The sequence below is a fragment of the Hylaeus anthracinus genome, unplaced genomic scaffold (assembly GCF_026225885.1).
Source record: "Hylaeus anthracinus isolate JK02 unplaced genomic scaffold, UHH_iyHylAnth1.0_haploid 12002, whole genome shotgun sequence".
NCBI classification, from domain to species: Eukaryota; Metazoa; Arthropoda; class Insecta; order Hymenoptera; family Colletidae; genus Hylaeus; species Hylaeus anthracinus.
The window spans coordinates 437,538-463,839 of NW_026534349.1; the positions used below are offsets into that span (position 1 = coordinate 437,538).

General features: G+C 30.1%; 10 protein-coding genes across 20 annotated transcripts in view; 6 read left to right on the forward strand and 4 right to left on the reverse strand.

Moving 5' to 3' along the window:
• Positions 1–7: 7 nt before the first annotated feature.
• Positions 8–4,049, forward strand: LOC128892167 (atypical kinase COQ8B, mitochondrial). Of its 3 annotated transcripts, none has more exons than XM_054152345.1 (12): positions 8–137; positions 722–914; positions 1,093–1,632; positions 1,702–1,921; positions 1,985–2,109; positions 2,346–2,430; positions 2,497–2,612; positions 2,692–2,854; positions 2,915–3,117; positions 3,214–3,366; positions 3,453–3,553; positions 3,631–4,049. In XM_054152345.1, exons 2-12 carry the CDS (start codon positions 723–725, stop codon positions 3,803–3,805), a joined length of 2,073 nt encoding a protein of 690 aa, XP_054008320.1. In that variant the 5' UTR covers positions 8–137; position 722; the 3' UTR covers positions 3,806–4,049. The 3 variants fall into 3 exon arrangements, with proteins under 3 accessions (XP_054008320.1, XP_054008319.1, XP_054008321.1); XM_054152344.1 differs by lacking the exon at positions 8–137 and adding an exon at positions 287–539; XM_054152346.1 differs by lacking the exon at positions 8–137 and having other exon boundaries at positions 773–903.
• Positions 3,976–5,316, forward strand: LOC128892174 (gamma-glutamylcyclotransferase-like). 2 transcript variants are annotated; one of them, XM_054152359.1, is made up of 5 exons: positions 3,976–4,118; positions 4,201–4,373; positions 4,440–4,738; positions 4,827–4,931; positions 5,175–5,316. In XM_054152359.1, exons 2-5 carry the CDS (start codon positions 4,269–4,271, stop codon positions 5,194–5,196), a joined length of 531 nt encoding a protein of 176 aa, XP_054008334.1. In that variant the 5' UTR covers positions 3,976–4,118; positions 4,201–4,268; the 3' UTR covers positions 5,197–5,316. The 2 variants fall into 2 exon arrangements, with proteins under 2 accessions (XP_054008334.1, XP_054008333.1); XM_054152358.1 differs by having other exon boundaries at positions 4,304–4,373.
• LOC128892168 (probable leucine--tRNA ligase, mitochondrial) lies at positions 4,956–8,420 on the reverse strand. The gene is made up of 8 exons (XM_054152347.1): positions 8,387–8,420; positions 8,097–8,304; positions 7,598–7,991; positions 6,628–7,511; positions 6,181–6,537; positions 5,853–6,093; positions 5,530–5,767; positions 4,956–5,332 (listed from the first exon to the last, which is right to left on the reverse strand). Exons 2-8 carry the CDS (start codon positions 8,185–8,187, stop codon positions 5,117–5,119), a joined length of 2,421 nt encoding a protein of 806 aa, XP_054008322.1. The 5' UTR covers positions 8,188–8,304; positions 8,387–8,420; the 3' UTR covers positions 4,956–5,116.
• A 168-nt stretch (positions 8,421–8,588) lies between these two features.
• On the forward strand, positions 8,589–10,268 carry LOC128892171 (60S ribosomal protein L13). 3 transcript variants are annotated; one of them, XM_054152354.1, is made up of 4 exons: positions 8,589–8,592; positions 9,375–9,523; positions 9,609–9,858; positions 9,933–10,268. In XM_054152354.1, the coding sequence occupies exons 2-4, from the start codon at positions 9,381–9,383 to the stop codon at positions 10,209–10,211; spliced, it is 672 nt and encodes a 223-aa protein (XP_054008329.1). In that variant the 5' UTR covers positions 8,589–8,592; positions 9,375–9,380; the 3' UTR covers positions 10,212–10,268. The 3 variants fall into 3 exon arrangements, with proteins under 3 accessions (XP_054008329.1, XP_054008327.1, XP_054008328.1); XM_054152352.1 differs by lacking the exon at positions 8,589–8,592 and adding an exon at positions 8,805–8,860 and having other exon boundaries at positions 9,374–9,523; XM_054152353.1 differs by lacking the exon at positions 8,589–8,592 and adding an exon at positions 8,898–9,029 and having other exon boundaries at positions 9,374–9,523.
• An 832-nt stretch (positions 10,269–11,100) lies between these two features.
• LOC128892164 (kinesin-like protein KIF23) lies at positions 11,101–15,072 on the forward strand. The gene is made up of 15 exons (XM_054152336.1): positions 11,101–11,234; positions 11,319–11,894; positions 11,977–12,147; positions 12,228–12,426; positions 12,490–12,628; positions 12,713–12,912; positions 12,985–13,089; positions 13,159–13,244; positions 13,318–13,448; positions 13,516–13,619; positions 13,686–13,790; positions 13,861–14,007; positions 14,091–14,246; positions 14,321–14,557; positions 14,627–15,072. Exons 1-15 carry the CDS (start codon positions 11,224–11,226, stop codon positions 14,819–14,821), a joined length of 2,562 nt encoding a protein of 853 aa, XP_054008311.1. The 5' UTR covers positions 11,101–11,223; the 3' UTR covers positions 14,822–15,072.
• On the reverse strand, positions 14,944–16,779 carry LOC128892173 (dual specificity protein phosphatase 3). Of its 2 annotated transcripts, none has more exons than XM_054152357.1 (4): positions 16,559–16,779; positions 15,895–16,082; positions 15,600–15,823; positions 14,944–15,490 (listed from the first exon to the last, which is right to left on the reverse strand). In XM_054152357.1, exons 1-4 carry the CDS (start codon positions 16,580–16,582, stop codon positions 15,294–15,296), a joined length of 633 nt encoding a protein of 210 aa, XP_054008332.1. In that variant the 5' UTR covers positions 16,583–16,779; the 3' UTR covers positions 14,944–15,293. The 2 variants fall into 2 exon arrangements, with proteins under 2 accessions (XP_054008332.1, XP_054008331.1); XM_054152356.1 differs by lacking the exon at positions 16,559–16,779 and adding an exon at positions 16,305–16,528.
• A 618-nt stretch (positions 16,780–17,397) lies between these two features.
• LOC128892172 (charged multivesicular body protein 4c) lies at positions 17,398–19,874 on the forward strand. The gene is made up of 4 exons (XM_054152355.1): positions 17,398–17,735; positions 18,128–18,305; positions 18,391–18,641; positions 18,722–19,874. The coding sequence occupies exons 1-4, from the start codon at positions 17,555–17,557 to the stop codon at positions 18,775–18,777; spliced, it is 666 nt and encodes a 221-aa protein (XP_054008330.1). The 5' UTR covers positions 17,398–17,554; the 3' UTR covers positions 18,778–19,874.
• Positions 19,875–20,099: 225 nt separating this feature from the next.
• On the reverse strand, positions 20,100–24,184 carry LOC128892163 (pyruvate dehydrogenase phosphatase regulatory subunit, mitochondrial-like). Of its 2 annotated transcripts, none has more exons than XM_054152334.1 (12): positions 23,796–24,184; positions 23,344–23,575; positions 23,004–23,267; positions 22,738–22,900; positions 22,185–22,466; positions 21,818–22,120; positions 21,601–21,740; positions 21,334–21,539; positions 21,119–21,260; positions 20,751–21,020; positions 20,440–20,612; positions 20,100–20,363 (listed from the first exon to the last, which is right to left on the reverse strand). In XM_054152334.1, the coding sequence occupies exons 1-12, from the start codon at positions 24,182–24,184 to the stop codon at positions 20,102–20,104; spliced, it is 2,826 nt and encodes a 941-aa protein (XP_054008309.1). In that variant the 3' UTR covers positions 20,100–20,101. The 2 variants fall into 2 exon arrangements, with proteins under 2 accessions (XP_054008309.1, XP_054008310.1); XM_054152335.1 differs by lacking the exon at positions 23,796–24,184 and adding an exon at positions 23,648–23,756.
• A 224-nt stretch (positions 24,185–24,408) lies between these two features.
• LOC128891798 (uncharacterized) lies at positions 24,409–26,278 on the forward strand. 2 transcript variants are annotated; one of them, XM_054151609.1, is made up of 8 exons: positions 24,409–24,968; positions 25,063–25,107; positions 25,210–25,275; positions 25,350–25,487; positions 25,561–25,632; positions 25,711–25,780; positions 25,854–25,885; positions 25,971–26,278. In XM_054151609.1, exons 1-8 carry the CDS (start codon positions 24,768–24,770, stop codon positions 25,986–25,988), a joined length of 642 nt encoding a protein of 213 aa, XP_054007584.1. In that variant the 5' UTR covers positions 24,409–24,767; the 3' UTR covers positions 25,989–26,278. The 2 variants fall into 2 exon arrangements, with proteins under 2 accessions (XP_054007584.1, XP_054007583.1); XM_054151608.1 differs by having other exon boundaries at positions 25,854–26,278.
• An 11-nt stretch (positions 26,279–26,289) lies between these two features.
• LOC128891802 (uncharacterized) overlaps positions 26,290–26,302 on the reverse strand; it is a 116,192-nt gene continuing 116,179 nt past the window's right edge. For all 3 annotated transcript variants that reach the window (XR_008460925.1, XM_054151615.1, XM_054151616.1), the window contains exon 3: positions 26,290–26,302. This exon is cut by the window's right edge. The gene's annotated coding sequence lies outside the window, so the exon portion shown is untranslated.

The window sequence follows — 26,302 nt, forward strand, 5'->3', positions numbered from 1 at the left end:
TAAAGTTAGTGACCCCATCATCAAAACCAACTGTAAATGCTCATTAAATAAATCTGATCTGTAATGTAATCGATGTATTTTATCTGTGAAAATGTCTTTATCATAAGGAATAATAAGTAACATTCAAGAACTGTTAGGTTAGTATTGAGCGTAAACTATTAAGATTCAACGAATAATTTTAATAACGTATAGATAGTATGATGTACATCTTTATACTTCTTAATTCAAGAACGTCTAATTGATCAACGTTTTATGAATTAAATGATACACGACATTATGTACATATATGTATATGCCCGTGATTGTAAGGTTATCTTACAGTATGTTTCTGCAATGTGTAAATATTTAAAAAATGTATACTGAATGATCAAATTCATATCATTACGTTTTTTCATCAGATTAGAACTCTTTTAAACTAGTAAGAAAACTTCTACAATAACGAAAAATACCAAAACATTTACTATAACCTTATTTGTACATTTCAAGGTTACGTTTATTTTAAACGCGTGTTATAGACACTATATACTATTCATTATCAAGTACGTAATTTTCTGAATTCGTAACACTCCTTATAAGTAGTTTGATGCGAATTATTTAATGCTCTCTTATTAAAAAGAAAAAGAAGTAACACATAGTATAAATAAAATTTAAAAATTATTTTCAAAATTATTACAATTATTCTTTATATATAGAATCAATATTTAGTTGAAATTTGTCATAGAATGTCTCAACCTTGGATGTCTGATCTCATCGGTGTACTCAGAGGAGTTAAGATGGTAACCAATGCCATCATAAAACATCAAGAAGATGGAATTAAACATTCGGTACAGACATCATGTTTGAAAACTGTTGCAGAGCAATGTCTAGCAAATGGTATAAAGAAACTGAATAATATAGAACCAAGTAAGGTTCCTGTAAGTTGCAAAATTACATAAAATATAACTTTAATTATCAATGAAAATTAATTATGTTTGTTTATAACATAATAGATGATCTTTCATAAAATGGTATAAGTTGTACATTATTTATTAATTTATATTAACATTGTAAACATAAATAATAATTTCCTGTTTATTATGCATGTATATTCAGGGTCAAGTTGCAGGAGAACTCAAAGAAGTGGCTGAACGCATGAATGTTGTGGAAAAAGGTATAATAGAATTTGTTAAAATAAAAAGTAATAAAATCATAGGAATGCCACTGAGTCAATCTGATTCTACAAAACCTAATAAAACTAAGTTATATGTTCACAATCCCGCGAAAGATCCTAAAGAAATACTGATTGAGATGGATGTCTCAAGTTCGCAACAGAATATTAAATCTAACAGTGTAAATAGTTCACAAGAGAAACAAGAAAAACCTATGATCAAAAAGTATACAACTGTGAAAGAAAAAATTGAAACAATTTCTAAGCTGGAAGATGAGATACCCAAGATTGAACTTTCAGACAAAGATAAAGAAATTTTGAGAAGACTGGAATTAGAACACGAACAAAACATAAGAAATAAGAATGTAAAACAAAATGAAAAATCAGAAATTGATTCTCAGTTGTTAGTAGGTCAAGTAAAGGAAAGTATAAAACCAAGTCCAGAGAAACCTCAAGTTAGGCTATCTGTTAGACCAAAACAAACTGTAAGTTAATTTATAAATTTCACATAACTTGTATGGTACTCTGTTAATAAATTGATTTTTATTTCAAAGCTTTCACCAAACGCAAAAGCACAAAAAGTTCCATCTACTAGATTGCAGAGAATGGTGAGCTTTGGGACATTAGGAATTGGCCTTGGTGTTGGTACAGTAGCAGAGTATACACGTCGGACACTTGGATTAAAAAAACAAAGCCTTGGAGAGACATTTGACAATATGTTTCTTACAAAAGCAAATGCAGAAAGAATAGTTTCAACATTGTGTAAAGTAAGAGGTAGGTATGAATAATATATTTATTGTACTTTTTGATAATCAATAATTACATGCTTTATAATAGGTGCTGCCTTGAAAATTGGACAAATTTTAAGTATTCAAGATGAGTCTACTATTAATCCTGAAGTACAGAAAATTTTTGAACGAGTTAGACAGAGTGCTGATTTCATGCCAAAATGGCAAGTTGAGGTATTTAACTTTATGATATGTACATTAAGGCAAACTTTATAAATAATTCTTGTAAAATTTGATCTCATTTGAAGAATGGAAAAATGTACAAAATGACTTATAACACTAAGCTCATATTGTACAGGAATTATCTTTGTATGTATTAAAATTATTTTGAGAGTGGGGTCAAACAAAATTCAACTACCTATAGTTGAAAATCATTCTATTGCATATACATGTTATACAATTATTTTTAGAAAGTAGTAGTCAGTGAACTTGGACATGATTGGAGAAATAAATTAGCTACATTTGAAGATAAACCGTTTGCTGCTGCTTCTATTGGTAAATTTTTGTTTTAATAAAAGAATAAAATAAAGAAAATTTGATATTATTGTAAACAAATTATAGGCCAAGTACACCATGGTACTTTAATAAATGGTCAGGATGTAGCAATTAAAATTCAATATCCTGGTGTAGCTATGGGAATTCAAAGTGATGTTGAGAATTTAGTAGGCATATTGAAGGTACCATTATGCATTACATGTTTTATTCCTTCCCGTTTTAGTTATCAACATAATGATAAGAAAAACTTAATTTTTATAGGTTTGGGATATCTTCCCAAAAGGCATGTTTATAGATAATTTAGTGGAAGTTGCAAAACGAGAACTTGCTTGGGAAGTTGATTACGTGCGAGAAGCGGAGTGTACTCGAAAGTATAAAAAACTTATGGAACCTTATTCGGATTATTATGTACCTGCAGTAATAGGTATGAGTTTGATAAGTTAATATTTTGCATTCTGAAATAATTACTTGATTTTATGTTCAGATGAATTATCGACAAGCCAAGTTTTTACATCTGAATTGGTAGAGGGTATTCCAGTGGATAAATGTATAAGTATGGATATGGAAACGAGAGAATATATTTGCAAACTGATAATGCAGTTGTGTCTGAAAGAATTATTTGTTTTCCGATATATGCAAACAGATCCAAATTGGTCGAACTTTTTCTACAATACCAATACTAAACAGGTTTGTATTTGAATATTTTAATATGCTGACATTAGTAATGGAACATTTTATAGTTTTTATTATAATTAATTACTCTCTTCTTTATGTAATTTTCAGTTGGTATTATTAGATTTTGGTGCATGCCGAGAATACGAAAAATCCTTTATGGACAACTACATTAAGATAATTTATGCTGCAAGTGAAGGTGATCGTGATACAATTTTAAATTTATCCAAAGAAATGGGATTTCTTACAGGATATGAATCTAAAGTAATAAATATCCTAATAATATTAATTATATGTTGAATAAAAAGCATTGTATCAGTATTTATAGTTTTGAATTGTTTTGATTTTAGATTATGGAAGAAGCTCATGTGGATACAGTCATGGTTTTAGGCCAAGTATTTGATAAAAATCATAAATACTATGATTTTGGCGGACAAGATGTGACTAAACGGTAAAAGCAATAGTAACGAATTACAAATCTTTCACTTTTATTTAAAGATATATATATAATAAATATATTTATTTTAGAATACAATCACTGGTTCCAACAATACTGAATCACAGACTTTGCCCTCCACCTGAAGAGATATACAGTCTACACAGGAAATTATCTGGAGTTTTTTTATTATGCGCTAAGCTTCAAGTTAAAATAAATTGTCGTGATATGTTTCAAGAAATATATGCAAATTATAAATTTAATTAATCTAATTTAATTGTAAATAAATAGACTTTAATTAAATGTATTCATAATTAAACATAAGTGCCTTGATAATCAATAAATCACTGTTTGCAGTTTTATATTGCAAAGCAAAAGTAACAAATTTGGTAAATGAATAAATAATTATATCCGTGTAAGCATTAAAAATAATGTGGGGAAAATGTTCGTGTATTGAGTAGAACTTTGAAATATATTTTCATAGTGTAATATTAAATTTATGTTAATCATTGTTAGATATGTTTTTTATTTTCAACTCGTATTTTTACATCACGTTATGGATTAAAACCTTCTTAAAAGTGTAAATAATATTTATCAGTAATAACCTACATACATACATATATATAATGTACGATATCTTAACCTATATACTTATGTATTAGCTTATCTTGGTATTCTTGGTCGTTATTTTGCCGAGACAATTCGAATAATTATCAAAGTAATTATTATAATGTGTAACAAATTTTTATATTTTGCATACGGAAGCAATATGTTAACGAAAAGGATACATATAAATAATCCAACCGCAGTATATAAGGGTATCGGTCGTATAAAGGTATTTATTTTGTATTCAATCATATAATTAGCAAATTTTGTGTTATGCAAACATTGAATTCTATAGAATTTCAGACTTGACTTTTTAACACATTCCAAGAGATGGGGTGGATGCTCAGCAACAATTGTTACAACGGACAATTATAATGTATGGGGAGTAATTTGGGAATTACACGAATGTAATATGCCTACACTAGATTGTCAAGAAGGTGTTGTGGATAAATTATATTTTCCTTTAATGGTTGACGTAGAAACACCTGATGGTAACATTTTAAACTGTAGAGTATACCAACAATGTAATACTCCAGATAATCATGTTAAATTGCGACTACTACCGCAACACAGAAGACCTTCGCCATTGTATATGTATGTTATATTTATTTAAATAAAACTTAATATAGTCAAGATTTATTATAGAAGCAATATCTAATTTTATTTATTAATTCCAATATAGAAAAACAATACTAAGTGGAGCTCGAGAAAATCAATTACCACATGATTATATTAAATTCTTAGAAACAATACCACATAATGACTATGATGGGGAATATGATATTGGGTAAGAATAATTATTTAATACAAATTTATTCTCTTCACTTTTTAGTAAAAAAACATGTTTATTTATGTAATTTGTTTAATTATTTACAGTCATTCTATATTATAATATTTTATATCATAGTATATAAAATTTAATAAAGACTATTTTCATAGCATTTATAACACTTATTACTGACTTCAGTAGTTTTATGTTGCTATAGTCTCTTTAAGTTTTTCTGTAATAATGTACATCTTTGAATCGTAGCCTGCCACTGAAAGAAGTTTAGTCTCTGTGATTTTCTTATTCCACAAACTTTTTTGGAGTTCTGGTTGATTCATTCCTAAGTTCAAGGCTTCTTCAGGTGACAATTTATCCAACTCGCATCTAGGTATTTTGAGTTTTCCACAATACGTACCATCCACCTAATGCAACATAGTGAATTATACATTTATATAAAATTATTTGTATCATGTAAATACGTGGTGATAATTAAGTATTTACACTTCTATGAATTATTAATCATTTATGTAACAATGTAACAAAAATAAAACAATTCAATTATGACAAATAATATGTATACAGCATAGGATATGTATACATATAAATGTAATGAACTTACATATAGTATCAATTCCATTTTATATTCCATATCTATTTCTGGCCAGTCTTGTTCCATGACATTCTTATTCAATTTTACTTCATTTTCACTTATGAGGTGATGTTTAGCTGAGCAGAATGCTGCCCATAATTCTGAAGCAAAATGTGGCGCGAATGGCGCAAGCATTATTAGTTGAGCTGCTAATGCACGCTCAAATTCACGACTTTTATTCTTACATTCCACCGATACCTTATGTAAACTGAATATTGAAAATATAAGAAAGTTACAAATTTTGAATTCACTGTAATAATTAATGTATTAAAATACTATACATATGCATGTACCTATTTGTAAGTCCTTGCAGTCGTGATATTGCAATACTTAATTGCTGAGAGTTAGTTATACTATAAGTTGTAGATTTTAAAAAATAATTTCGACTATCAAACATATATGAATCATCTTTAACAAATTTGGGATCAGTAGGTGTTGTTTGAAGTTCTTCTAGACTTACACTGTTTCGATAGTCTATAAACCATTTTACAGTATTCCATATACGGTTTTGCCAGTTGAGTATTCCCGGAATAGCTAGATTTGATTAATAAGCAAATTTTAATGGTTATTTAGTAATATTTAATAAAAATTTTAATATACTAATATTTACTAACAACTTACTTTCGTCAGACCAATTTCTATTTTTAGTTGGTGCTACATTAGCTAATATTAACAATCTGGTTGTATCAATTCCATACTTGTCTATTAATTCAAGAGGATCAATACCATTATGCTTTGACTTAGACATTTTTTCCCAGGAGATAACTACAGGTTCTTTGGTATTTCTCAGTACATATTGTCCTTCTTTTTCTTCCACTTCATCTGCCTTCACATACTTTCCTGTATTTTCTATTTGGTAAGTTTTACCCATTACCATACCCTGCACAAGTAGTTGTTGAAATGGTTCTTGACTGGGTAAAAGTCCTTCCGAGTGCAAGAAGTGACTCATAAATCTGGCATAATATAAATGCAATACGGCTAAAATTATAAATATAACATACTTAAAAAACCTCAAATACATACAAGCTCTTTATATACGTGTAAGGATGTAAGCATCAGATTACATACCATGTTCTTTTCCACCTACATAAAGGTTAACAGGGAATATTGTTTTTACTTTATCAAGATCAAACATTTGTTTTGTATTTTTTGGATCAATATATCTCAGAAAATACCATGAACTATCTACAAATGTATCCATTGTGTCTGATTCTCTAGTTGCTTGTCCACCGCATTTTGGACAGGAAATATTTAACCAATCTTTACAATCAAGTAATGTAGACTTTTTATTTGAAAATGAAGATGTTATCTTTGGTAAAACAACAGGAAGCTGTTCTGATGGCACTGGTTGAGCTCCACAATTTGAGCAATGAATAATTGGAATTGGTGTACCCCAGTACCTTTGTCTAGATATCAACCAATCTTGCAGCCTTGAACTAACTGAATATCCGCCAATTTTCCACTCTCTTGCTTTAGACAATACTTCTGACAGTTTCTGTTGTTGTTCTTCGTAATTTCTTATTGAATGTCTAAGAAATTCAATGCCAACTGCTTCAGAAAAATTATAATCGTCCATAGAAGCAGAAGGTATACCAATGTATGTGTCTCTGAAAGGTTGATATTCAACTTTATCTGTTATAAATACTGGCATTTCTTCTCCACTGAACGGATTTAATACCTTAACATTCATTACTTTGATTTCATCATTTACATCTTTACAATACTCTGAATAGTTTAGTAAACTCTTTGGAGAGATTGCAACAAACTTTGCATATTCAATAAATTCTGGGACATTGGTCCAAACATTTATTGTTTTTGGATAATTTGGGATATTTGATATTAATTGAAATTCAAAACTAGTCCCATTACATTCACCTATCCAATTCTTTTGTATTTTTATAATGTCTTTCCAGTCTTTCAATATCGGATTACATAATCCATTTAACAATGATCTAATATATGACAAATGAATAATATATATAATTAGATATTCAATTTAATTACAACATTTATAATATTTAAGAAATTCTGTACTTACTGAGCAAATGGTGTTGTTCTAATAAACCATTGCTTTAACAATCTTTTTTCTACCTGAGCACCTGATCTCCAAGAGCAATTATTCTCATCAACTTGTTCTTCTGCCAATACAGTTTGATCAATCGGATCCCAATTAACATATGATTCTTTCTGATAAACTAAATCTTTTTCAAAAAGTTTTAAAAATAGCTCTTGTGTCCACCTATAATATTCTGGATCGCATGTTGCAAATTCTCTGTCCCAATCAAAATTATAATTCAACAAGTTCATTTGATTTCGCATTCGTATAATGTTGTCATTTGTCCATTCAACAGGATCAACTTGCTTTTCAATTGCAGCATTTTCAGCAGGTAATCCAAATGCATCCCAACCCATTGGATGAAGGACATTATATCCTGTAGTTAAATTATAAAATAGGTGAACATTCCTAATGTGTAAAATGAAATATTAACTAAACAATTTATAAGAGGATTAATTCATTTTTATAATAGAAAACTTGCCTTTCAGTTGGTAAAAACGAGCAACAGCATCACTTATTGTATAAACTCTTACATGACCCATATGAAGTATTCCAGAGGGATATGGAAACATTGACAATACATAAAACTTTTCCTTTATATTATCAGTTTCATCATATTTACGCAAATTAATTTTATCCCTCCAATATTTTTCTATATTCTTTTTTATTGAATGTGTAAGTGTTACATCCTAAGGCAATATTAATAAGTGATTAAAACGTTGATATTAAGTGTATATACATATATGTATGTAAAAAAATAAAATTATATACCAAGGATAAATCTGCACCGGTAGAAGCATGTCGATTAATGACACTCTTAAAAAGTACATGATTCTTATAAAATGGAGCTAAATTTCTCCAAAATGATTTTGTAAATTTCATTGTTAAGTTTTATTATTCAATTATTTATACAAATACTATTTTCCAATCGTACTAAGTGAGTATTTACATTGGTTAGGAGTCATAGGACAACTTCTAGCATGTAAATATACGACAGTACGACATTATTATGTATATACGTTTGTACGTACTACTCTAGAAAATATGTGTCCTGTATATAACATTTTGTCTTAATAATATTTATAAAATGAATTAATATTTGATTATAAATATCCTTAAAAATGTAATTTTAATATAAAAATAAATAATATGCCATTTAACAGATACATGTTATTTTATAACAAGATGTAACTTCCGTTTCGTTGAATTGATTCCTTTTCCGGTATACTCCGTATAAACAACTTCGTAAGTAATATTGTGTGATTGAAATCCAACTGAATACTTAACATCTTGAATTAATACTTCGCGTAATAATAAGAAAGTACTGTTGTCAGGATTTTCAATCGCGATTAAACGATATATTTGCCATTTTATAGTTTAATAAGAATAATCATCTTTTGACACTAGTAAAGAGGTTAGGTTCGCCTAGATTTGTATGACAATTAAACGAAATAGGTTTTTTTTATTTTGAAAATTGATATGGTATAACAATATTAACATAAAATTACTTTAAAAATATGAAATGTTACCCTTTAAATAACATTAAATCATTTGTTTACAATTTGTATAGACAACATATTTCTAACCTATTGTACAATTAAGTGCATTCATTTTAATGAATACAGAAATAAGTAATAAAATATGATGTCTTAATAATTAATAGTACTAACAGTAACATTGTCTGGAATATTTAAAAGATAATACAAACTTCATAAAACATTTGATGAGAAATTTCTGGAGTTCTTGTTCTTGTTTCAGCTCAACCATGGGCAAAAGAAATAATATGATCCCTAATGGGCACTTTCACAAAGACTGGCAAAGGTTTGTAAAAACCTGGTTCAACCAGCCAGCTAGAAAATACCGTCGTAAACAAAATCGTGTGAAGAAAGCACGTACTCTTGCACCAAGGTAAATAAAGTATATTAATTCCACTACATAGTATTTTTTGTTTCTCTCCTTTGTTAGCTACTAAGTTCAAACTTATTTTGTTTAGACCTGTTAAGCTGTTGAGACCTGTTGTTCATTGTCCAACTTTTCGCTATCACACGAAAGTTAGAGCTGGCAAAGGTTTTACTTTGGCCGAAATAAAAGCTAGCGGTTTAAACAAAAGATTTGCTAGAACTATTGGAATTGCGGTAGACCCTAGAAGACGAAACAAGTCAGTTGAGTCTTTGCAAACAAATGCTCAAAGATTGAAGGAATATAAGTCAAAATTGATATTGTTCCCTCTAAATGAAAAGAAAGTAAGTATGCATACAAGAAAGTATTAAACATATTAAAGAATAAAATTAATTCTATGTATTATTTATAAAAACAGCCTAAGAAGGGTGAAGCAACTGAAGAGGAGATGAAAGTTGCAACTCAAGTTGAAGGAGAAGTTATGCCAATAAGACATCAACCAGCAGCCAAAGCAAAGGCTCGTGTCATTTCTGAGGAGGAAAAGAAATTCTCTGCATATATAACTGTCCGTAAAGCTAGGGCTGATGCTAGATTAGTTGGAATTCGTGCAAAGCGTGTTAAAGAAGCAGCAGAAAATCCTGATGATGTGACAAAGGTTGGAGCTGCTACTACTAAGGACAAGAAGCCTAAAAAATAACTTTAAGCTTTGTGACTTTGTATAAATATAAAAATAAATTCTTGAATAAGAAATACATTTCTGTTTACAAATCTGTTACATCGTTTTTTCTAGTAGAAATGATTTTTGTACTAATATTTTGTGATAAAATATTTATTAAATTTGCATGGTCATGAGAATTATTGTTGTCTGTGAGAAAAAAAGATAGTTTCAATTACGTATTCAGCACGTTTAGTTAGTTAAAATACTGATAAATGAAGAAGTTTTTGTTTTCGTAATTTTTAAATTATGCTCTTGAATTTGTATTAAGAATCTATTAAAAGTCCTATTAATTCTGAACAATTATTTTCCTTTGTTAACATAGCGAATATCAATATTGAATCGTAAACTGCTTTAGATTTATAATTTATATGCATACATGAATAGTTTTGTTGTGTGTCCTGGTGGCTCCCCTCGGCGGAATTCTATTAAATTAACTAACGCGCCCAAATTCAATATTGTACAGTGGTGTAACTGAAGTAAGGCACAAGATCGTTGTTATGTAAAAGAATTGCTGAGGTGTAAATCACTCACTCTTAAAACAAATATTATAATTAAGAGACCAATCGTAAAATCTTTACATAAATTTAAGATATAATGATTGATTTGATTGGTTGTAAATTTTGTTTTAGAAACAAATAACATTTTACTGTTAAAATTATTATATTCAATTGGCATTCATTAAACATAACTGTTCAAAGCAAGACGTGTTTGTTTAATTTTCCCAAATAATTAAATAAATTGAAATATTCCTAAACGCCCATACAACAGTTTATATAAATTTTATAGTTCTAAATTTCTTTGGGGATATTTTCATTATACTAGTTTTATAAATCATAGAGACTTTTTCGTGCAAATGTTGGCAGCAATGCGTGCATCGTTATTTTGAAACTAAGTTTTGACAACGGTTCGTTACAGATCGACGTGTAAATCGAAAACAGGAAAACAATTTTTACATTAATTGATATTGAGTGATAAGTTCAACTACAAGAAAATGAAGTCTGTGTACGTTGTTTTTGATACTAGAATTACTTTCAATATATGGTGTTTATAAACAATGGAAATAAATATTTTATGTTAATATTACAGGCGTATAAAACCGGCAAGTTCAGCTCGTAAACCAACAAGCCGTCCAAAATGCAACAATATGCTATCTAAAGATCCAGTTCAAGTTTATTGTCGTTTACGGCCAATGCAACATCCTACAGATGTATCATGTATGAAAGTTATATCGAACACCACTTTGGCTATCACACCACCAGAATCATCAATGAATTTTCGTAATTGTAGCAACAAAGAGATTCAAACAACATTTAGTCGTGTATTTACTCCTGAAGCAACACAGAAAGAGATTTTTAATATAGTTGCTCTCCCCTTAGTTGAAAATATTATTCGTGGTAAAAATAGCCTTTTGTTTACTTATGGAGTAACAGGTAGTGGTAAAACATATACAATGACTGGTGAGCCACAAGATGTTGGTATAATGGCTCGGTGTCTTGATGTTATTTTTAACAGTATTGCTAATTATCAAACAAAAAAGTTTATTTTTAAGCCAGACAAATTAAATGGCTTTGATGTACAAAGTGATGCTGATGCAATGCTTGATAGGCAAAATGAACTTCATGCAGGAATTATGTCTCAGAGAAATGGAAAATCGGGCAGAATGTCAGTAGAAAAATTAAATATATCCTATATTGAATAGACTCTTGAATAGAAAATAATTAATTAATAATAATTTTTTTATTAGACGTAAAGCTGACAGTGATACTGACAGTAATCCAATGATGGTTCGTGAGGTTGATGAATCGCAAGTAATAATAGTGGATCAGGACAATGCCTATGCAGTATTTGTTACTTATGTTGAAATATATAATAATAGTGTATATGATTTGTTGGAGGATGATGAAATTAGAGCTAAGTATGTTTACAAATTCACTTGTAACTTACAAATTCTTGTAGTTTAAAAATAACATGATAATCTTTTGGAACAATCTACAGAACATTACAGAGTAAAATAGTTAGAGAAGATGGCAATAAAAACATGTATGTACATGCTGTAACAGAAATTGAAGTAAAAAGCTCAGAAGAAGCATTTGAAGTATTTCAACGCGGTCAACGCAGACGAAGAGTTGCACATACTGCTCTTAACGCAGAATCGAGCAGATCGCATAGTGTCTTTACAATTCGTCTTGTACAGGTATAATCCTTAATTCTGTATATAATAAATAATTATAAGCATGTTAACATTATTCGTTTATAGGCACCCTTAGATTGCGAAGGTGAACAAATTATACAAGACAAACGTGTAGTATGTATCACTCAGTTGTCTTTAGTAGATTTAGCTGGCAGTGAAAGAACCAATCGGACAAAAAATACAGGGCAACGGCTAAGAGAAGCAGGTTACCATTCTTACAATTAGATGCAAAAATTGTAATTAACTTATCATACTCTTTCAAAAGCATTTAATTATTTTATTTATTTAGGTAATATTAATAATTCCTTGATGACACTTCGATCGTGTTTGGAAATTTTAAGAGAAAATCAAATCCAGGGTACAAATAAAATGGTACCCTACAGGGATTCAAAACTTACTCATTTGTTCAAAAATTACTTTGATGGAGAAGGACAAGTGAGGATGATTGTCTGTGTTAATCCAAGGGCGCAAGATTTCGATGAGACAATTGTATGTAAGGAACTAGAAATTTCATCAGAATATAAAACAAACAAATCGATTTTTATAATAATATATTTACAGCAAGTTATGAAATTCGCGGAAATCACTCAGGAAGTTCAAGTCGCTCGACCAACAGTCACAAAAGTAGATCTTGGTTTCACACCTGGAAGAAGACAGGCAAATAAAGTAAGATAGAGATTGAAAGAATATGACCAAATGTAATTTTATTATATATTTATAAATAATTTTCAACAGCTGTTTAAGGAAGCGCGCAGTAAATTAGAAAAGGGAGGTCGGCTCGAAGCTGCCGATCTAGAGATCGATGTAGCTTTGGTATATAGGTAAATGTTTTTTATTCTCTCTATCTTTTCCTATTTTTCTTTTTCAAATTTATTTCATATATATTTACTTTAGTTTGGGTGGTCCATTTCCTGAGTTGGAACTTAATTCTCCATGTAATGATCAAATAATTACTAATTTGATGCATTACTTGGAACAGCGCATTAATAATCGGAATTTGTTACGCGCTGATGTGCAACAAAAACGTAAGAATGTTATTTATTTTTTAGTACGATTTAAAAATCACTTAACAGTTGAGTACTGTATTTACAGAAAACGATTTTAGAAAGATGTTAATGACAATAGAACAAGAAAATTTGAATTTTAAAATTGAAAATGCTTCTCTAAAAGCAACTAATTCACAACAGAAAAAAAAGGTATGAATTTCTTATCCGCATTCTGGACATAAATATGAGCGAAGTAATACATATATTTATTTGTAGGTTTCCGCATTGGAAGGTCATTTATGTAAAACTGAAGAACAAATTAATAGTTTGCTTCGTAAACTAAATCACGCAAATGATACAATACGTACTTTGCAGCAAGAGGTAGATAACAAATATATGATTTTGTTCTGATTTAAATTTTTACATTCAATTAAACAGAAGTGTTTTACAGTTAAAAGATAGAGACATGGCGTTAAATCAACGTTTGATAGATAAACAAAGAGTGAAGCAAAAATATAATACCAAAATGCAAGTGGAAACTGACAAAATGAATAGAGAATTAGAAGTAAAGTTACGTCAGCAACGTGAACAGTTACAGGTAATAGAATGAAGTAATTTTGCCAAATATTAGTATATTAATTAGACATATATAGTTTTTATGAAATTTTGTTATTTTCTTAGAATCAAATGAAGGAAAAGGAAGATAAATTGAGACTGGTCAAGCAAATTCTAGTTGATGATAATGGTATTTCCACGCCTGTTGCTTCCAAAGATCGAGTTCCTGCTACACCTGCCTCGGAAGCGCCTACAAAAATGACGGATGCTCGATCGCGAAGGGTCGGTTGTCTCTAATTTTTCCTTGTTTTTGTATTTGTTTAAAAACATATAGTTTCAATGAATTTTGTCCCCAGGATAAAATTACTGTTTCAAATCTAAGGCATAGACGCTCACAAAGTGCTGACAGATGGGTTGATCACAGACCAGGAGCACTTGTTCCTCTGGGAACTGTATTTCAACCATTAATGCGTAGGAGACGTAGTATTACACAACTTACAGATCCAAAAGAGATTACGGATGGTGCATCTAGATATTGTCTCGTCGCGCAGGAACACGACACGGATGGTGAACTCGAAACAAAGCTGTACAAGGTAGTTTGATTGCGAATAAATCCAAAGTGTGTGTGTATGATATTATAAAATGTATGATTATCATATTAGGGAGATATATTACCAACTAGTGGAGGAGGTGCACAAGTTGTATTTAATGATATGGAATGTTTAAAGCAATTATCTCCGAAGGCAAGAAAACGCAGCGGCCCGCAAGATACAAATAATATAAATGAAATAGGAACGCCAAATCATTCATGTACACTCGTGGAAGCTCATTCGAAGAGGCCACGGGTGGTAAATTAACGAATAGACGTAGTAATATGTAATTTATAATCAAGTTGTGTCGAGTTTTGTGTATTGCAGTATTGATTTAATAATTTATTAAATAATACAATTCATCAAAGGAAAAGATGATATGTAAGAAGTCATGTAGTACATCAAGTATTATATATTTCTTTTATATACATTTTATATAATTATAATGGAATCCTTCCTTTTTAAATTTGTAAATAATAAATATACATTCAATTAATAAAGTAATCTAAAATATAGAACTTGTGTAAAAAAATAAATTTTTATGTTTTACACAATTTATAGAGAAGTTCGTAAATAGCGTGTAAGCTTAAAATATTAAATTGCAGGGTGCGTGTCTAAACACCATGAAGCTATTCATGTGAAATATATGCCTATAAAATTAAGTATTTGTGCATGTATGTATAACATTCTTAACATATTTTACCAAACTTTTTAATACTTTCATTAGCGTTGTATTTAATTATAAACGTTGCCTCCGTAATTGATTATCTAATTGTGCTAACTGACGAAGGAAGCCATCATTTGGTTGAATACAACGCTTTTTGCGAACTATTCGAACAGCATCAACAGCTAACATTTCTTTTTTTATCATCAAATATGCTAATACACATGTTGCACTGCGTGATATTCCTAACATGCAGTGTACAAAAGCTTTACCTAAACAAAAAATATCCAAAGATAAATAAGACAGTTTTACATATTTACATATCTTTGATTTTATAATGCTTTATTTTTTTTATTTGTTACTAAATGATTACAAAGTTACCTCCTGTAGAGACAGCTTCATCAATAAAATCTGCAGCAGTATAAAAGTACTTGCTAATATCTGTAGTAAATAAATCTGCAAGTGGTAAACCAAGATACCTTATTGTTGTATCTTGATAATAAGATTTATCTGTATTTACAAATCCAAATCTGTTTCCTTCAGCAGAATTCAACAAATGCGTTATGCCTAACATTTTAAGGTAATTCTTATTTTTTGCTGTAGCCCTATGAAATATTATGTATGAATTATTTACAAACAATAACTTGTATTCTAAAAAACATTTCACAATACTTACGCATCACCAATGTATATTCCAGGATACACTTCATCGCAATCAATACAATGTTGAGCACGGTAATATTGAAGATCGTCCTTATTAGGATCGAATCCTGGTAGTGGTTCATTATCTGTATACGTGGTATGTAAAGTCTCTTTTAAGCGACGTTCAGTAGTTTCACCATCAGCTAAATGTTTCTGGAAGTCCTAACAACACAGTTCTTGTTACAAAATGTAATCTTCATTGATATTTTATAATTATAAATAAATAAATATTAATTTATGTTTGTATTTTACAAAAATTTCAGCAAATTACAAGTTTAAAAGGAAATAATCACTAAAATTTGACTTGTCACAAAAATCAAAATTTTTGTTGATTTACTTGATAATTATAAATTTTAATAGTAATTTCACAGGAAAATATTATACCCGATCCCTGTCTCTCCATGTGCTTCGCATCGTGTATAGTGACTAAACTCAACTAAACTTAAAAGAACCCGGGAAAGAAAGCGATACTGTTGGTCGTCGCGTATATTTATTTTTAAATGTTCTTACGAAATGTTGGACAAGCCAAATGTAGTTTCTTGTATCATGACAAAGAGGCATAAAGAAACGGTTACGAAGCGATAGAAGAAAATCTTAAAATATAAGACACAATATTGTCATTCATGATATAAACTTACATTTGTCTGATTGCTCTCCATCATTAGAGGTTATTCAGAAATTTGCAAATCTCATTAAATGTAACAATTGAGAAATAATAAAACGTTCTATCATATAATACTGTACGAAATATTTTTTCCTCTATTTTAACGCATTTATTACATCATAAGTGCATACTGGTGCATACCTAGTGTATACATATACTTATCTATGTACATCTTGGTTGTTACATGTATACATACATACATACATACACATGTACATAAATAGATCAACTGTCACACATTACAAAAAGCTAACATGTGGTATTAAACAATTATTTATTTACATATACATTTTTTTTTTTATGTACAGTTTAGCGCATAATGATGATTTTGAAATAATAATAAAAAATACATAACATATTATGACGAAAAGCATTTCCATACATTTAACTTTTACAAAATACAATTTTTCGAAGCAATAATTTAAGATTTTAGCACCAAATGATTTTTCCAAATTGCATTTCCAGTGTTGAATGCATTCAATATTTTTATATAAATATACTTTCGTAATGAAAAAATTGACGTATCATTTTATGAATAAAATATTACAAAATAAAATTTGTATCGCCTACACAAATAGTTTCTTGATAAAAAATCTAATTCGAAGAATTTATTCTGAAGATAGAATATTCTTTTATATGGAAAAAAGAAATATACAAAATCTATATTAATTTATCAATCTTCGTTACATTTTTAGTTAATTTGTTACGAGCAATAATTTTAAAAGATGTTAAAATGTCAGGTAAATAAATTAAATAATTTCTAATTTCCGATAACTGAACGAAATAAAAAATGTTGGAACTCGACGATGAGTCATGACGACATCGTACATGAGAGCCAAGGAAGTATGGCGATGATGCGCGGTCGGTGTGCGATCTTTTGTTGATTTCGTTTAAAGGTGGATGTGGATAGTGTTTGCAGTGTCCAAGAGTGTGATTATAATATAAGTTAAGAGCACAATTTTTTAGGACAATGAGTTTTTTTAGCAAAGTATTCGGTGGTAAAAAGGAATCGCCCACTTTGTCGACGGCCGAGGCGATACAAAAATTACGCGAAACAGAAGATATGTTGATTAAGAAACAAGATTTCCTTGAAAGTAAAATAGATCTTGAAATTCAGGTTGCCAAGAAAAATGGAACGAAAAACAGGAGAGGTATCTACGATCATTTTTGATTTCGTTATCATTGTTTACGGACAATACTCCACGAGTAAGGTCACTTGTCATTATGACGTTTCTTTATTATATAGGGTGATTCTAGGAACTGTGGCGTAGCGTATTTATTTTCTAAGTTAAAATATAAAAAATTTGAATGGATATATATTATGTGTCTGATTTAGAATTGCCTGCCTGTGATCGTACTTTGTTCGCACATTCTGTATTGCATTAGTAAAGAAAATGTGGACACAAGAGTTCATGTAGATTTCATTCGAACACATGTTTTGATTTTAACTTAGAAGAGAACTACATTATAGTTGTTTGTATTAAGTTGTTAATTGTTTAATTAATGCAAGAGAATAAGATGTTAATAAAGATTTATTTTACAGCTGCAATTCAAGCTCTTAAAAGAAAGAAGCGATACGAGAAACAATTACAACAAATTGATGGCACATTGTCTACAATTGAAATGCAAAGGGAAGCACTTGAAAGTGCAAATACAAATACTGCTGTGCTTACAACAATGAAGAATGCAGCAGATGCATTAAAATCTGTTCATCAACATATGTAAGAAATTTAGAAGTTTAGAAGTTCTATGAAATTATTACTTAACTTCAATATAGACTTTAACAAGATATCATATTTTTCTCAGGGATGTTGATCAAGTGCACGACATGATGGATGATATAGCTGAACAACAAGATGTAGCAAGAGAAATTTCTGATGCAATATCTAATCCTGTAGCATTTGGTCAAGATATAGACGAAGAAGAACTAGAGAAGGAACTGGAAGAACTTGAACAAGAACAACTTGACCAGGAATTGCTTGGTATCGAACCTACAGATGAACTTCCAAATGTTCCAGCTACTACACTTCCAGCTGCACCAGCCAGGACTCGTACAAGTAGTATTTATAATTTCTTGTGAAATGTATTATTATATTTGTATGTAGTTTGTCCCTACATTTATTTTTTTCTTATTTAGAAGCCAAACCAGAAGAAGACGATGATTTGAAAGAATTAGAAGCATGGGCATCATAAAGTGGTATCACAATACTTCTAAAATAAATTTTATTACACACTGATAGCTAAAATTAAGTACACATTGTGCAAGAACTCAATAATGTTACATGAATCGTTACTTTCAGGAATTTATATTATGTAATTATTTCAAAGTAAATATTGCAGTATTTTTTCATGTACAGTTTAAAACATTGATCAAAATAATAATGAAGCTTTTATAAAAATCAGATTGCTTTTTATGCATAAAGTAAAAACATCTTTACTGACGTACAAAGAAGCTTCACAAATAATAGTAAGCAAGTGTTTTACTTGTATATAAGTTAGTCAATATAATTATAGTAAAAATACAAATTACGACAAACAGGTATACAGGATGTCTCAAAAATATTGTAACACCTTGAAAGAGGTGGTTCGGGGGGTGATTTGAAACAACTTTTTCCTTACCGGAAATGTTGTCAGAGATTTCGTTGAAGAGATATTAACGGAAACCACTGACCAATCAGAGCGCGAGGATGCCGATGGAGCGCTCGCGGTAGCGTATGAACGCGGCCGCTTATCGCGTAGCCTACGCTCAACCGGTATACTCGCGTTCTGATTGGTCGGGGTTTTCGCTTAATATCTCCTTAACGAAACCTCGGACAACATTTTCGCTAAGGAAAAAGTTGTTTCAAATCACCTCCTGAACCACCCCTTTCAAGGTGTTACAACATTTTTGGGACACCCTGTATAATTTACAGATAAAGCATACTGGTAAATTATATATCAAATTTATATTTGCAATGTAAAAAGTGATAAGTCACAAAATATATTGTTGCTTTTTGGACTTAAATGTCATTCTAATGTATATATGCATAACATATTTTGGAAAGTAGCATATTGTTCAAACTGTTAAATGACCACATAAACCTTGTATAAATGTATTTGCTATAAATAAATTCATTCAAATGTATATTAATCTAGTATAATTGCAAATACTGTAAAATTTAAAAAAATGTTACAATTAAAAATTGACATGCTTTCTAATTTTAATTTCTAATGTTACATACACTTTATTAGTAACAATTAAAAAAACTATGAATATTGAAGTTAATATATTTTTATTGCATAAATTTAAATCGAATACTTCTGTGTAAATATCAAATAAAATATTGTACGAATAAAAAGGAGCAACTAAATTATATCCTAACTAGCAGTCTCAGGAGGAAATGGCATAACTTTGTTTCTTCATGTTTGATTGTTTATTACATATACTAGCAAATAAATCAAACTAGATTTGTCATTTATTTAAAATTTTTATTTTTATCGACACATTGAATTTAAGGAATCTGTTTTAAAAAAATTATTAACGAGACACGTCACTCTCATAAGTAATAACAGGGGTAGGAGTATATTTTTTGTTTATTTTATTACTTAATGCAGGTATAGGTAAAGGATGAATGTGAGGTTTAGCAGGAAATCTGGTGCCAGCGATATCGATCTCGTAACGGGCTGTCGGATCCATTATAAAATCTGTTGTAACAATATTTGCATCAGGTTGCATGTGCCTTGGACTAGGAGAGCTGATAAAACCAAGGCAAATATGCTTTTCTGTTGCAAAACCGTACCTATAAATTCAATTCGTAAATAATTTGATGTCAGAAATAAAAGTATATTGCATTATTAATCATCATGAACATTTACCCTGCTGATGTAACAGTTCCTACAAATTCATTGTTTCGATAAACAGGCTCACCACCCCAGGGCCATACATCTTTGTTTATATCCAGTTCATTAACGACAAATAATACTAATCGTTTTGTCACACCTTGTTCTTTCTGATGTTGTAAAGCAAATTTCCCAATAAAATATTCTTTCTGTGGCAACAATGATCACGTTAGCGAAAACTTTTAAAATGTTGTATCTATAGTAATCTAAATAACTATAAAACTAAGTATGATATTAATTCTATCAAGATGAAGAAATCATACTAACAATAAGACAAATCTACTTACATTTAGTTTTACACTGTATCCACATCCAGCTTCATACGGAGTAACAAATGGTGTTAATTCTTCAGCCCAGAAAGGAATAAACCTTTCTATTCGCATGAAACGTTGTGTGAGTACACCTACATCTCGAACACCATAATCTTTGCCTACTTCCATTAACCTAGAGTATACGTGAAGTGCATACTCTGTAGGTATGTATAAACAATAACCAGATTCACCGGTATTTGTGAATGACATTATCATTACATCAGAAGCATATGCTACATTTGCAGTCTGTTAACATTATAATTATTCACAAAATTATATTGGAAAATACGTGAAATTATATATTTATTGATCAAGTAATTAATACTGATAGTATTATTATGTACCTTATATGTGAATGGAGAAAGATTAATGTTAGAATTCGACAGTTCTGACAGTAGTCCTGTTGCTTTAGGTCCTACTAAGTTAATAACAGTATACTTTGAAGTTACATCATTAAGGCCTACCGAGTGATCTGCTGGTAAATGTCTATGCGACAAAGTAGTCCTTTTAGGAAAGTGATCTATGTGATTGTAAATAGTACCGAGATATATTTTATTACCTCGACATCCATTGGTAAATGCGTGTTTGTTGTGATGTAGGCGAAACCATAAAGTAACTATTTTCTGACTGTCTCACTAAGAGACAATCATTTTCATATCCACCTCTTTCATTTTGCATTCCTGTGTGTACTATACCACCAACTGGTATATTTGCGTCATTAGAACATAATTGCTGAAGATATTCTACAACTTCCAAATGACTAGACTGTGAACATATATGTGATTACATAAAAACGTTTAAAAATAGTCACATTTTGCATACTCACTTTAATTTTGATTTTAGAAAATGAACTCATATCTATGATTCCTACTCCTTCTTTACATGCTAAAAATTCTTCTTTTATAAAATCAAAGAACTTGGGTTTGTAAAAGCTTCCTGGTGGCATGACTGGCTTCTTTTGTCCTCCTTTTAATTAAATTAATTGCAGTTTATTCGCTTGAACGTAACATGAGAGAAAAAAGAACTAACGACTATTCCCTTACTTCTATAAGTCGAATCAAAATAAAGTGGTCGCTCATAAGCCATTTTGACACCAAAAATTGCACCTCTATCTTCGAGAACAGAATATAAAGGCGAACAGCGTAACTTTCGAGCATATTTATACTCGCATTGATGAGGATATAGGATTGCATAATTTCTACCAACTATTTCCTTTGTTCTTTGTTGTAAATACTGTTTACTGCTATGTAAGTCTAGAAATCTCTGTACATTGAAGGGAAGTAATTCTTGCGTAGATTCACCATTTATTAAGCACTCTGCAACTTCTTTACCTATTCCTCCTGCCCCTAATAAAAGCAGTTCATAAGATTAATATGAAAATATACTTCAAAAATTCGCCAATTTCTTTACCTTGTAAAGAATTTCCATTCATGCCAACAGCAACAAAATAGTTTTTTACTTCTGGACTCTCTCCTAATATCCACCTACCATCTGGTGTAAAATTATCAGGACAGTTATATACATCTGGTTTGATGTCCTTTAAAATTGGTAGCCTATGTACCACTTTATCCCATAGTGGTGTCCAATGTGATGGATCATTTTTAAGATAATTTTTCCAGTTTTTTGTAGGAACAGTACCATTTTCAAACGCAGGTTTTGATTCTGGTTCAAACCAGCCAACTAGTAAACTTTCTGTAATATGGAAAATCTGTATATTTTATTATCTGGTCAACATATACAGAAAATTCGTAGTGTGAGTAATAAACTTTATAAGGCTTAAATAAAGAGTTTTCCAAAAGGAACTTTATGTACTACTATAGTATGGTATAGTCACGATGGACACGTAAACGATATTATCTTCCAAATTTGTGTTTTATTATGTAACAAAACCATATAGTCCCTTTTGGAAAAGCCTTTAAAATATGTATAATAATTATAATACAAAACAAAATTTACGTATTACCGTGCCATTCTCTCATGTAAGAGTGTGAATCAAAATCTCGTATACATGGTAAAGTTGTATTTGAATTTGGTAAAAAAGGATAAGCAATTGCATAAAAATGTTCAGCTGGGTATGCTGGAATTCTAACTGGTGGACTGCATCGTAAGCCTAATTCGCGTGCCCACTGTTTAGTAAATTTTGGACGATGATGTAATGATTAATAATGGTATGAAAATGTTGTAAACAGTAAATGAAAAACATGATATTGCATAAAAAACTGATTTTACCATTCCTGCACAGTTGACAAAATATTCGCATAAAATTACACCATGTTCAGTTTTTACACTTTTCACAGCTCCATTCTCAGTGTGTACTTCTTCTATTCTACAATTTTCAATATATCTCGCGCCTCCAATTTTCGCTAATTTAGCTAAGACATTACAGATTGCGCTAGAATCGGCTACTGCATCTTCAGGTACCCAGACTGCACCTTCAATGTCCTCAATATTCAAATAAGGATGTAATTGTTTTAGTTGTTCTCTTCCCAATACCTAATCAATTTATCAATCATTAAAAGTCCATTGTATTTCTACTTCAATTTTAACATTTAATAAAAAAAAATTGTACTTCGCAGTATAAACCGGTAGGGACATTATAAGCCATTCTTCGTTTTAAAGCTATCATTCTGTCTTTACTTTGAGCTAAGTTTATGCTACCACATTGTTTTAGTCCAATATCGTATCCCATTTCGTGTAGTTGTTGATATAATTTAATACTGTAGGAAATCAAATTTCTATGCGATATTGGTTTAAAAAGACCAAGCGTGCCTGAACCAAAGTGAGATGTTCCGGTTCCAATTCTGCAACAAAAATTTCTTTAATCTTCCTACATTTGTTGATAAAAGTTTTAAATATAATCAATAGTATGTTACTTGCTATTGAAATGAAAATTTTGTGTTGTCTTGATACAAAGTATACAATACTATGAATACAAAAGTCTATAGTGTTAATACAGTGAATGATGATTTATCATCCATTGTTCTATCTATAATTTATCCTATTTGACAAATTAACGTATACCTATCTTGTTCTAGGACGAGTATGTCATTCCATCCATTAATAACAAGATGATAAGCGACTGAATTGGCAACTGTTCCCGCGCCCGCAATAACAATTTGCGATTGCGAGGGTAACATTGTTGTTTGAGATGAAAAGTAACAGACATTATCGAATTTTCTAAAATTCTTGTGTTTCTTAATTTGCCCAACTGTAAATATTCCATTTTTATAGGTTATATCAGTCGAATAATTTCTGTTAGCATTCAAGGTTTTTTTCTTTAGGAATGGTAAGTAAACGCATTTTAAGTATACGTGTCTCAGCATTAAATTATGATTAGAATAATAATTATGTTGGTTTGTTTGAACGTTTAGACGGAGAAGAGTACCAAACCATCTGGATTGTTGGAGCATATATGTACTTAAATATACGTTCTATTTATATACGTTTTATCGTATTTCATATATGTTCTAGAGATTACAATAAAATATATTAATTTACAATATTTTCTACTGTCAATAAAATATAATTAAAAGTTTCAGAACTAGAAGTGGTTATTGAAGTACGTTCTAATCTTAGTTTATCTATTGTGCGAATTCGTTATATTCGTTATGTAGCATGAGATAACTTATAACGATCGTATAATGTATTTAAAATATTTTGATCATTATAAAAAAGTCGTCGTGATACTGTATAAATTTTATATACATTGTCATTGATTACATAATTCATTATTGTAATTGTTAAAAACCGTGTACATTTTAAAAATAATATTACGCCCCAACACGATATATCGATCGATCGTCAAGATATTTCAATTCGAGAATCGATACGATAAAAAGTTTATTTCAAATTAAAACCGCCGCGCCGCATTCAGACATCCCAACTGTTCATTTTAGTTGTTCATCACGATCTTCGATTTTTATTATTAAAATGATATTTATAACAAATTTAAGTGTTTCTAGTTGAAATCTAACGGCGACAAAATCTTTCGTTATGTGGTTTGTACTGTTGACTGTTTACATCTTTGAAATATTGTGTATCTTTGTATTCGTAGTGTATTGCGTAGTCGCGTTCCTTCTAGTAATGGTAAGAATATTTTTCATTCGTTGCAATTGCGTATACTTTGAACTAATTAATAATATTATCGATAATACGACGAAGTATCAAACTCGGACGGAGGAATTAAGAAAATGCGTAAGTTTAATACAGTCCTTTTACTTGTAAATGCTATAAGATCGTAAACGTTGGATCTATAATTTCCATCGGTAATTTAAATTATATATCTTAGGTCGTGTTTCAAAACGAAAACTTAGAAACGGAATTCCCAGTCGAGGTCAGTTATAAACATTATTTTCCAATAAAAACATACTACTAACCATGGTGTTGGTACATTACATTTAAGATTCTATATTGACAATTTTATCGATCGTTTCAGGGTCACGAGAGCGTGGACGATAAATTGGAAGTGTTAACGGAAAAACTTACGGAGAAGGAACGTACGGTGAGAGTCGATAATTTCATAGGAATCTTTTTAAGTAAACATGCAAAATATCATTATTTTCTTGACGAATATAGTTACAGCGATCGCATTGCGAAATAAAAAATGCGGAAAGGGTTCTGACCGATTTGGAGAAGAAAACGTCGACTTGTCGAGACCGATATAGATCGTTGATGACCGAGTTGAAGAAGGACGTTCAAAAAACGGAGGAAGAGGCTAGACGGATTACGTTTTACCCGCGAAAACTTGAGTAATTTATAGTTTAACGTGATTTTACGCATTTTACAGGTGAAAATGTTACAAAATCAAATTTCGAGTTTGTCTGTTCGACGAGAGGTCCTTAGGAACGAAGCAATAAAGGTAAACAATTTTATAAAAATGAAAAAAAATTAAGTAAGAACTTATTGTATTAAATAATAATTGATGTCAATATTACAGCAACAAGAGGAGTATCAGAAAATGCTGAACAATTTTACCAAGGAGCTAGAAAACAAAAATGCATTGTTTTGTAGGTTTACAAGATATACTTACTAACGTTTTCCTGTTTTCCTTAACATTGATCTATCACTTTAATTTTGCAGCTTCGAGCAGCGAAAAGTCAAGACATCCTCGCGTGAGTTCTCGCGCTTTACAATGAAAAATTTCACTGTATCTCTAGATGTGTATACATATAGTGATTTTTCATTAACTGTTCGCAGTGTTGTTTTTCGTATTAAAAGGCAAAAGATTGGACGTTGTTCTATCGAGGGTTGAGTTGGATTGAACGATCCAGGAGATACTCGATATTTTCGATCGAATCGTAACTTTATTAAATATTCATAATATATGTACATACGAATAAATTATGACACAAAAGTTTTCCATGTTAAACTGTATAATGTAGAATTATGTTAAAAAAAGAAAATGGACATCAATGTGAGCGCAACATTTTTAATTAAATACGACGACGACAACAACAACAACAACAACAACAATAGTAGTAATAATAATAATAATAATAATAATAATAATAATAATAATAATAATAATA

What these genes read in the sequence shown, in the direction of transcription:
- LOC128892168 (XM_054152347.1), bottom strand. Translation starts at nt 8,187, where the DNA reads ATGTTTCCATATCCCTCTGGAATACTTCATATGGGTCATGTAAGAGTT. An exon ending in TCGTTTTTACCAACTGAAAG is followed by an intron (nt 7,992 to 8,096) that starts GCAAGTTTTCTA and finishes ATTTAACTACAG; the next exon opens with GATATAATGTCCTTCATCCA. An exon ending in TGTAGGTGGAAAAGAACATG is followed by an intron (nt 6,538 to 6,627) that starts GTATGTAATCTG and finishes TTATAATTTTAG; the next exon opens with CCGTATTGCATTTATATTAT.
- LOC128892173 (XM_054152356.1), bottom strand. Translation starts at nt 16,334, where the DNA reads ATGCGAAGCACATGGAGAGACAGGGATCGG. An exon ending in CATGGAGAGACAGGGATCGG is followed by an intron (nt 16,083 to 16,304) that starts GTATAATATTTT and finishes CTGTGTTGTTAG; the next exon opens with GACTTCCAGAAACATTTAGC. An exon ending in GGAATATACATTGGTGATGC is followed by an intron (nt 15,824 to 15,894) that starts GTAAGTATTGTG and finishes AATATTTCATAG; the next exon opens with GGCTACAGCAAAAAATAAGA.
- LOC128892174 (XM_054152358.1), top strand. Translation starts at nt 4,057, where the DNA reads ATGTTTTTTATTTTCAACTCGTATTTTTACATCACGTTATGGATTAAA. An exon ending in ATTAAAACCTTCTTAAAAGT is followed by an intron (nt 4,119 to 4,303) that starts GTAAATAATATT and finishes TGCATACGGAAG; the next exon opens with CAATATGTTAACGAAAAGGA. An exon ending in AGACCTTCGCCATTGTATAT is followed by an intron (nt 4,739 to 4,826) that starts GTATGTTATATT and finishes ATTCCAATATAG; the next exon opens with AAAAACAATACTAAGTGGAG.
- LOC128892163 (XM_054152334.1), bottom strand. Translation starts at nt 24,184, where the DNA reads ATGCTCCAACAATCCAGATGGTTTGGTACTCTTCTCCGTCTAAACGTT. An exon ending in TTGTCAACTGTGCAGGAATG is followed by an intron (nt 22,901 to 23,003) that starts GTAAAATCAGTT and finishes TTTACTAAACAG; the next exon opens with TGGGCACGCGAATTAGGCTT. An exon ending in GATACAGTGTAAAACTAAAT is followed by an intron (nt 20,613 to 20,750) that starts GTAAGTAGATTT and finishes TTGTTGCCACAG; the next exon opens with AAAGAATATTTTATTGGGAA.
- LOC128891798 (XM_054151608.1), top strand. Translation starts at nt 24,768, where the DNA reads ATGTGGTTTGTACTGTTGACTGTTTACATCTTTGAAATATTGTGTATC. An exon ending in CGGAGGAATTAAGAAAATGC is followed by an intron (nt 24,969 to 25,062) that starts GTAAGTTTAATA and finishes TATATATCTTAG; the next exon opens with GTCGTGTTTCAAAACGAAAA. An exon ending in TTAGGAACGAAGCAATAAAG is followed by an intron (nt 25,633 to 25,710) that starts GTAAACAATTTT and finishes TCAATATTACAG; the next exon opens with CAACAAGAGGAGTATCAGAA.
- LOC128892172 (XM_054152355.1), top strand. Translation starts at nt 17,555, where the DNA reads ATGAGTTTTTTTAGCAAAGTATTCGGTGGTAAAAAGGAATCGCCCACT. An exon ending in TGGAACGAAAAACAGGAGAG is followed by an intron (nt 17,736 to 18,127) that starts GTATCTACGATC and finishes TTTATTTTACAG; the next exon opens with CTGCAATTCAAGCTCTTAAA. An exon ending in AAATCTGTTCATCAACATAT is followed by an intron (nt 18,306 to 18,390) that starts GTAAGAAATTTA and finishes TATTTTTCTCAG; the next exon opens with GGATGTTGATCAAGTGCACG.
- LOC128892167 (XM_054152345.1), top strand. Translation starts at nt 723, where the DNA reads ATGTCTCAACCTTGGATGTCTGATCTCATCGGTGTACTCAGAGGAGTT. An exon ending in ACAATACCAATACTAAACAG is followed by an intron (nt 3,118 to 3,213) that starts GTTTGTATTTGA and finishes TGTAATTTTCAG; the next exon opens with TTGGTATTATTAGATTTTGG. An exon ending in GGACAAGATGTGACTAAACG is followed by an intron (nt 3,554 to 3,630) that starts GTAAAAGCAATA and finishes TATTTATTTTAG; the next exon opens with AATACAATCACTGGTTCCAA.
- LOC128892164 (XM_054152336.1), top strand. An exon ending in GCAACGGCTAAGAGAAGCAG is followed by an intron (nt 12,629 to 12,712) that starts GTTACCATTCTT and finishes TTATTTATTTAG; the next exon opens with GTAATATTAATAATTCCTTG. An exon ending in CGGATGCTCGATCGCGAAGG is followed by an intron (nt 14,247 to 14,320) that starts GTCGGTTGTCTC and finishes TTTTGTCCCCAG; the next exon opens with GATAAAATTACTGTTTCAAA.
- LOC128892171 (XM_054152354.1), top strand. Translation starts at nt 9,381, where the DNA reads ATGGGCAAAAGAAATAATATGATCCCTAATGGGCACTTTCACAAAGAC. An exon ending in GCACGTACTCTTGCACCAAG is followed by an intron (nt 9,524 to 9,608) that starts GTAAATAAAGTA and finishes TATTTTGTTTAG; the next exon opens with ACCTGTTAAGCTGTTGAGAC. An exon ending in TCCCTCTAAATGAAAAGAAA is followed by an intron (nt 9,859 to 9,932) that starts GTAAGTATGCAT and finishes TTATAAAAACAG; the next exon opens with CCTAAGAAGGGTGAAGCAAC.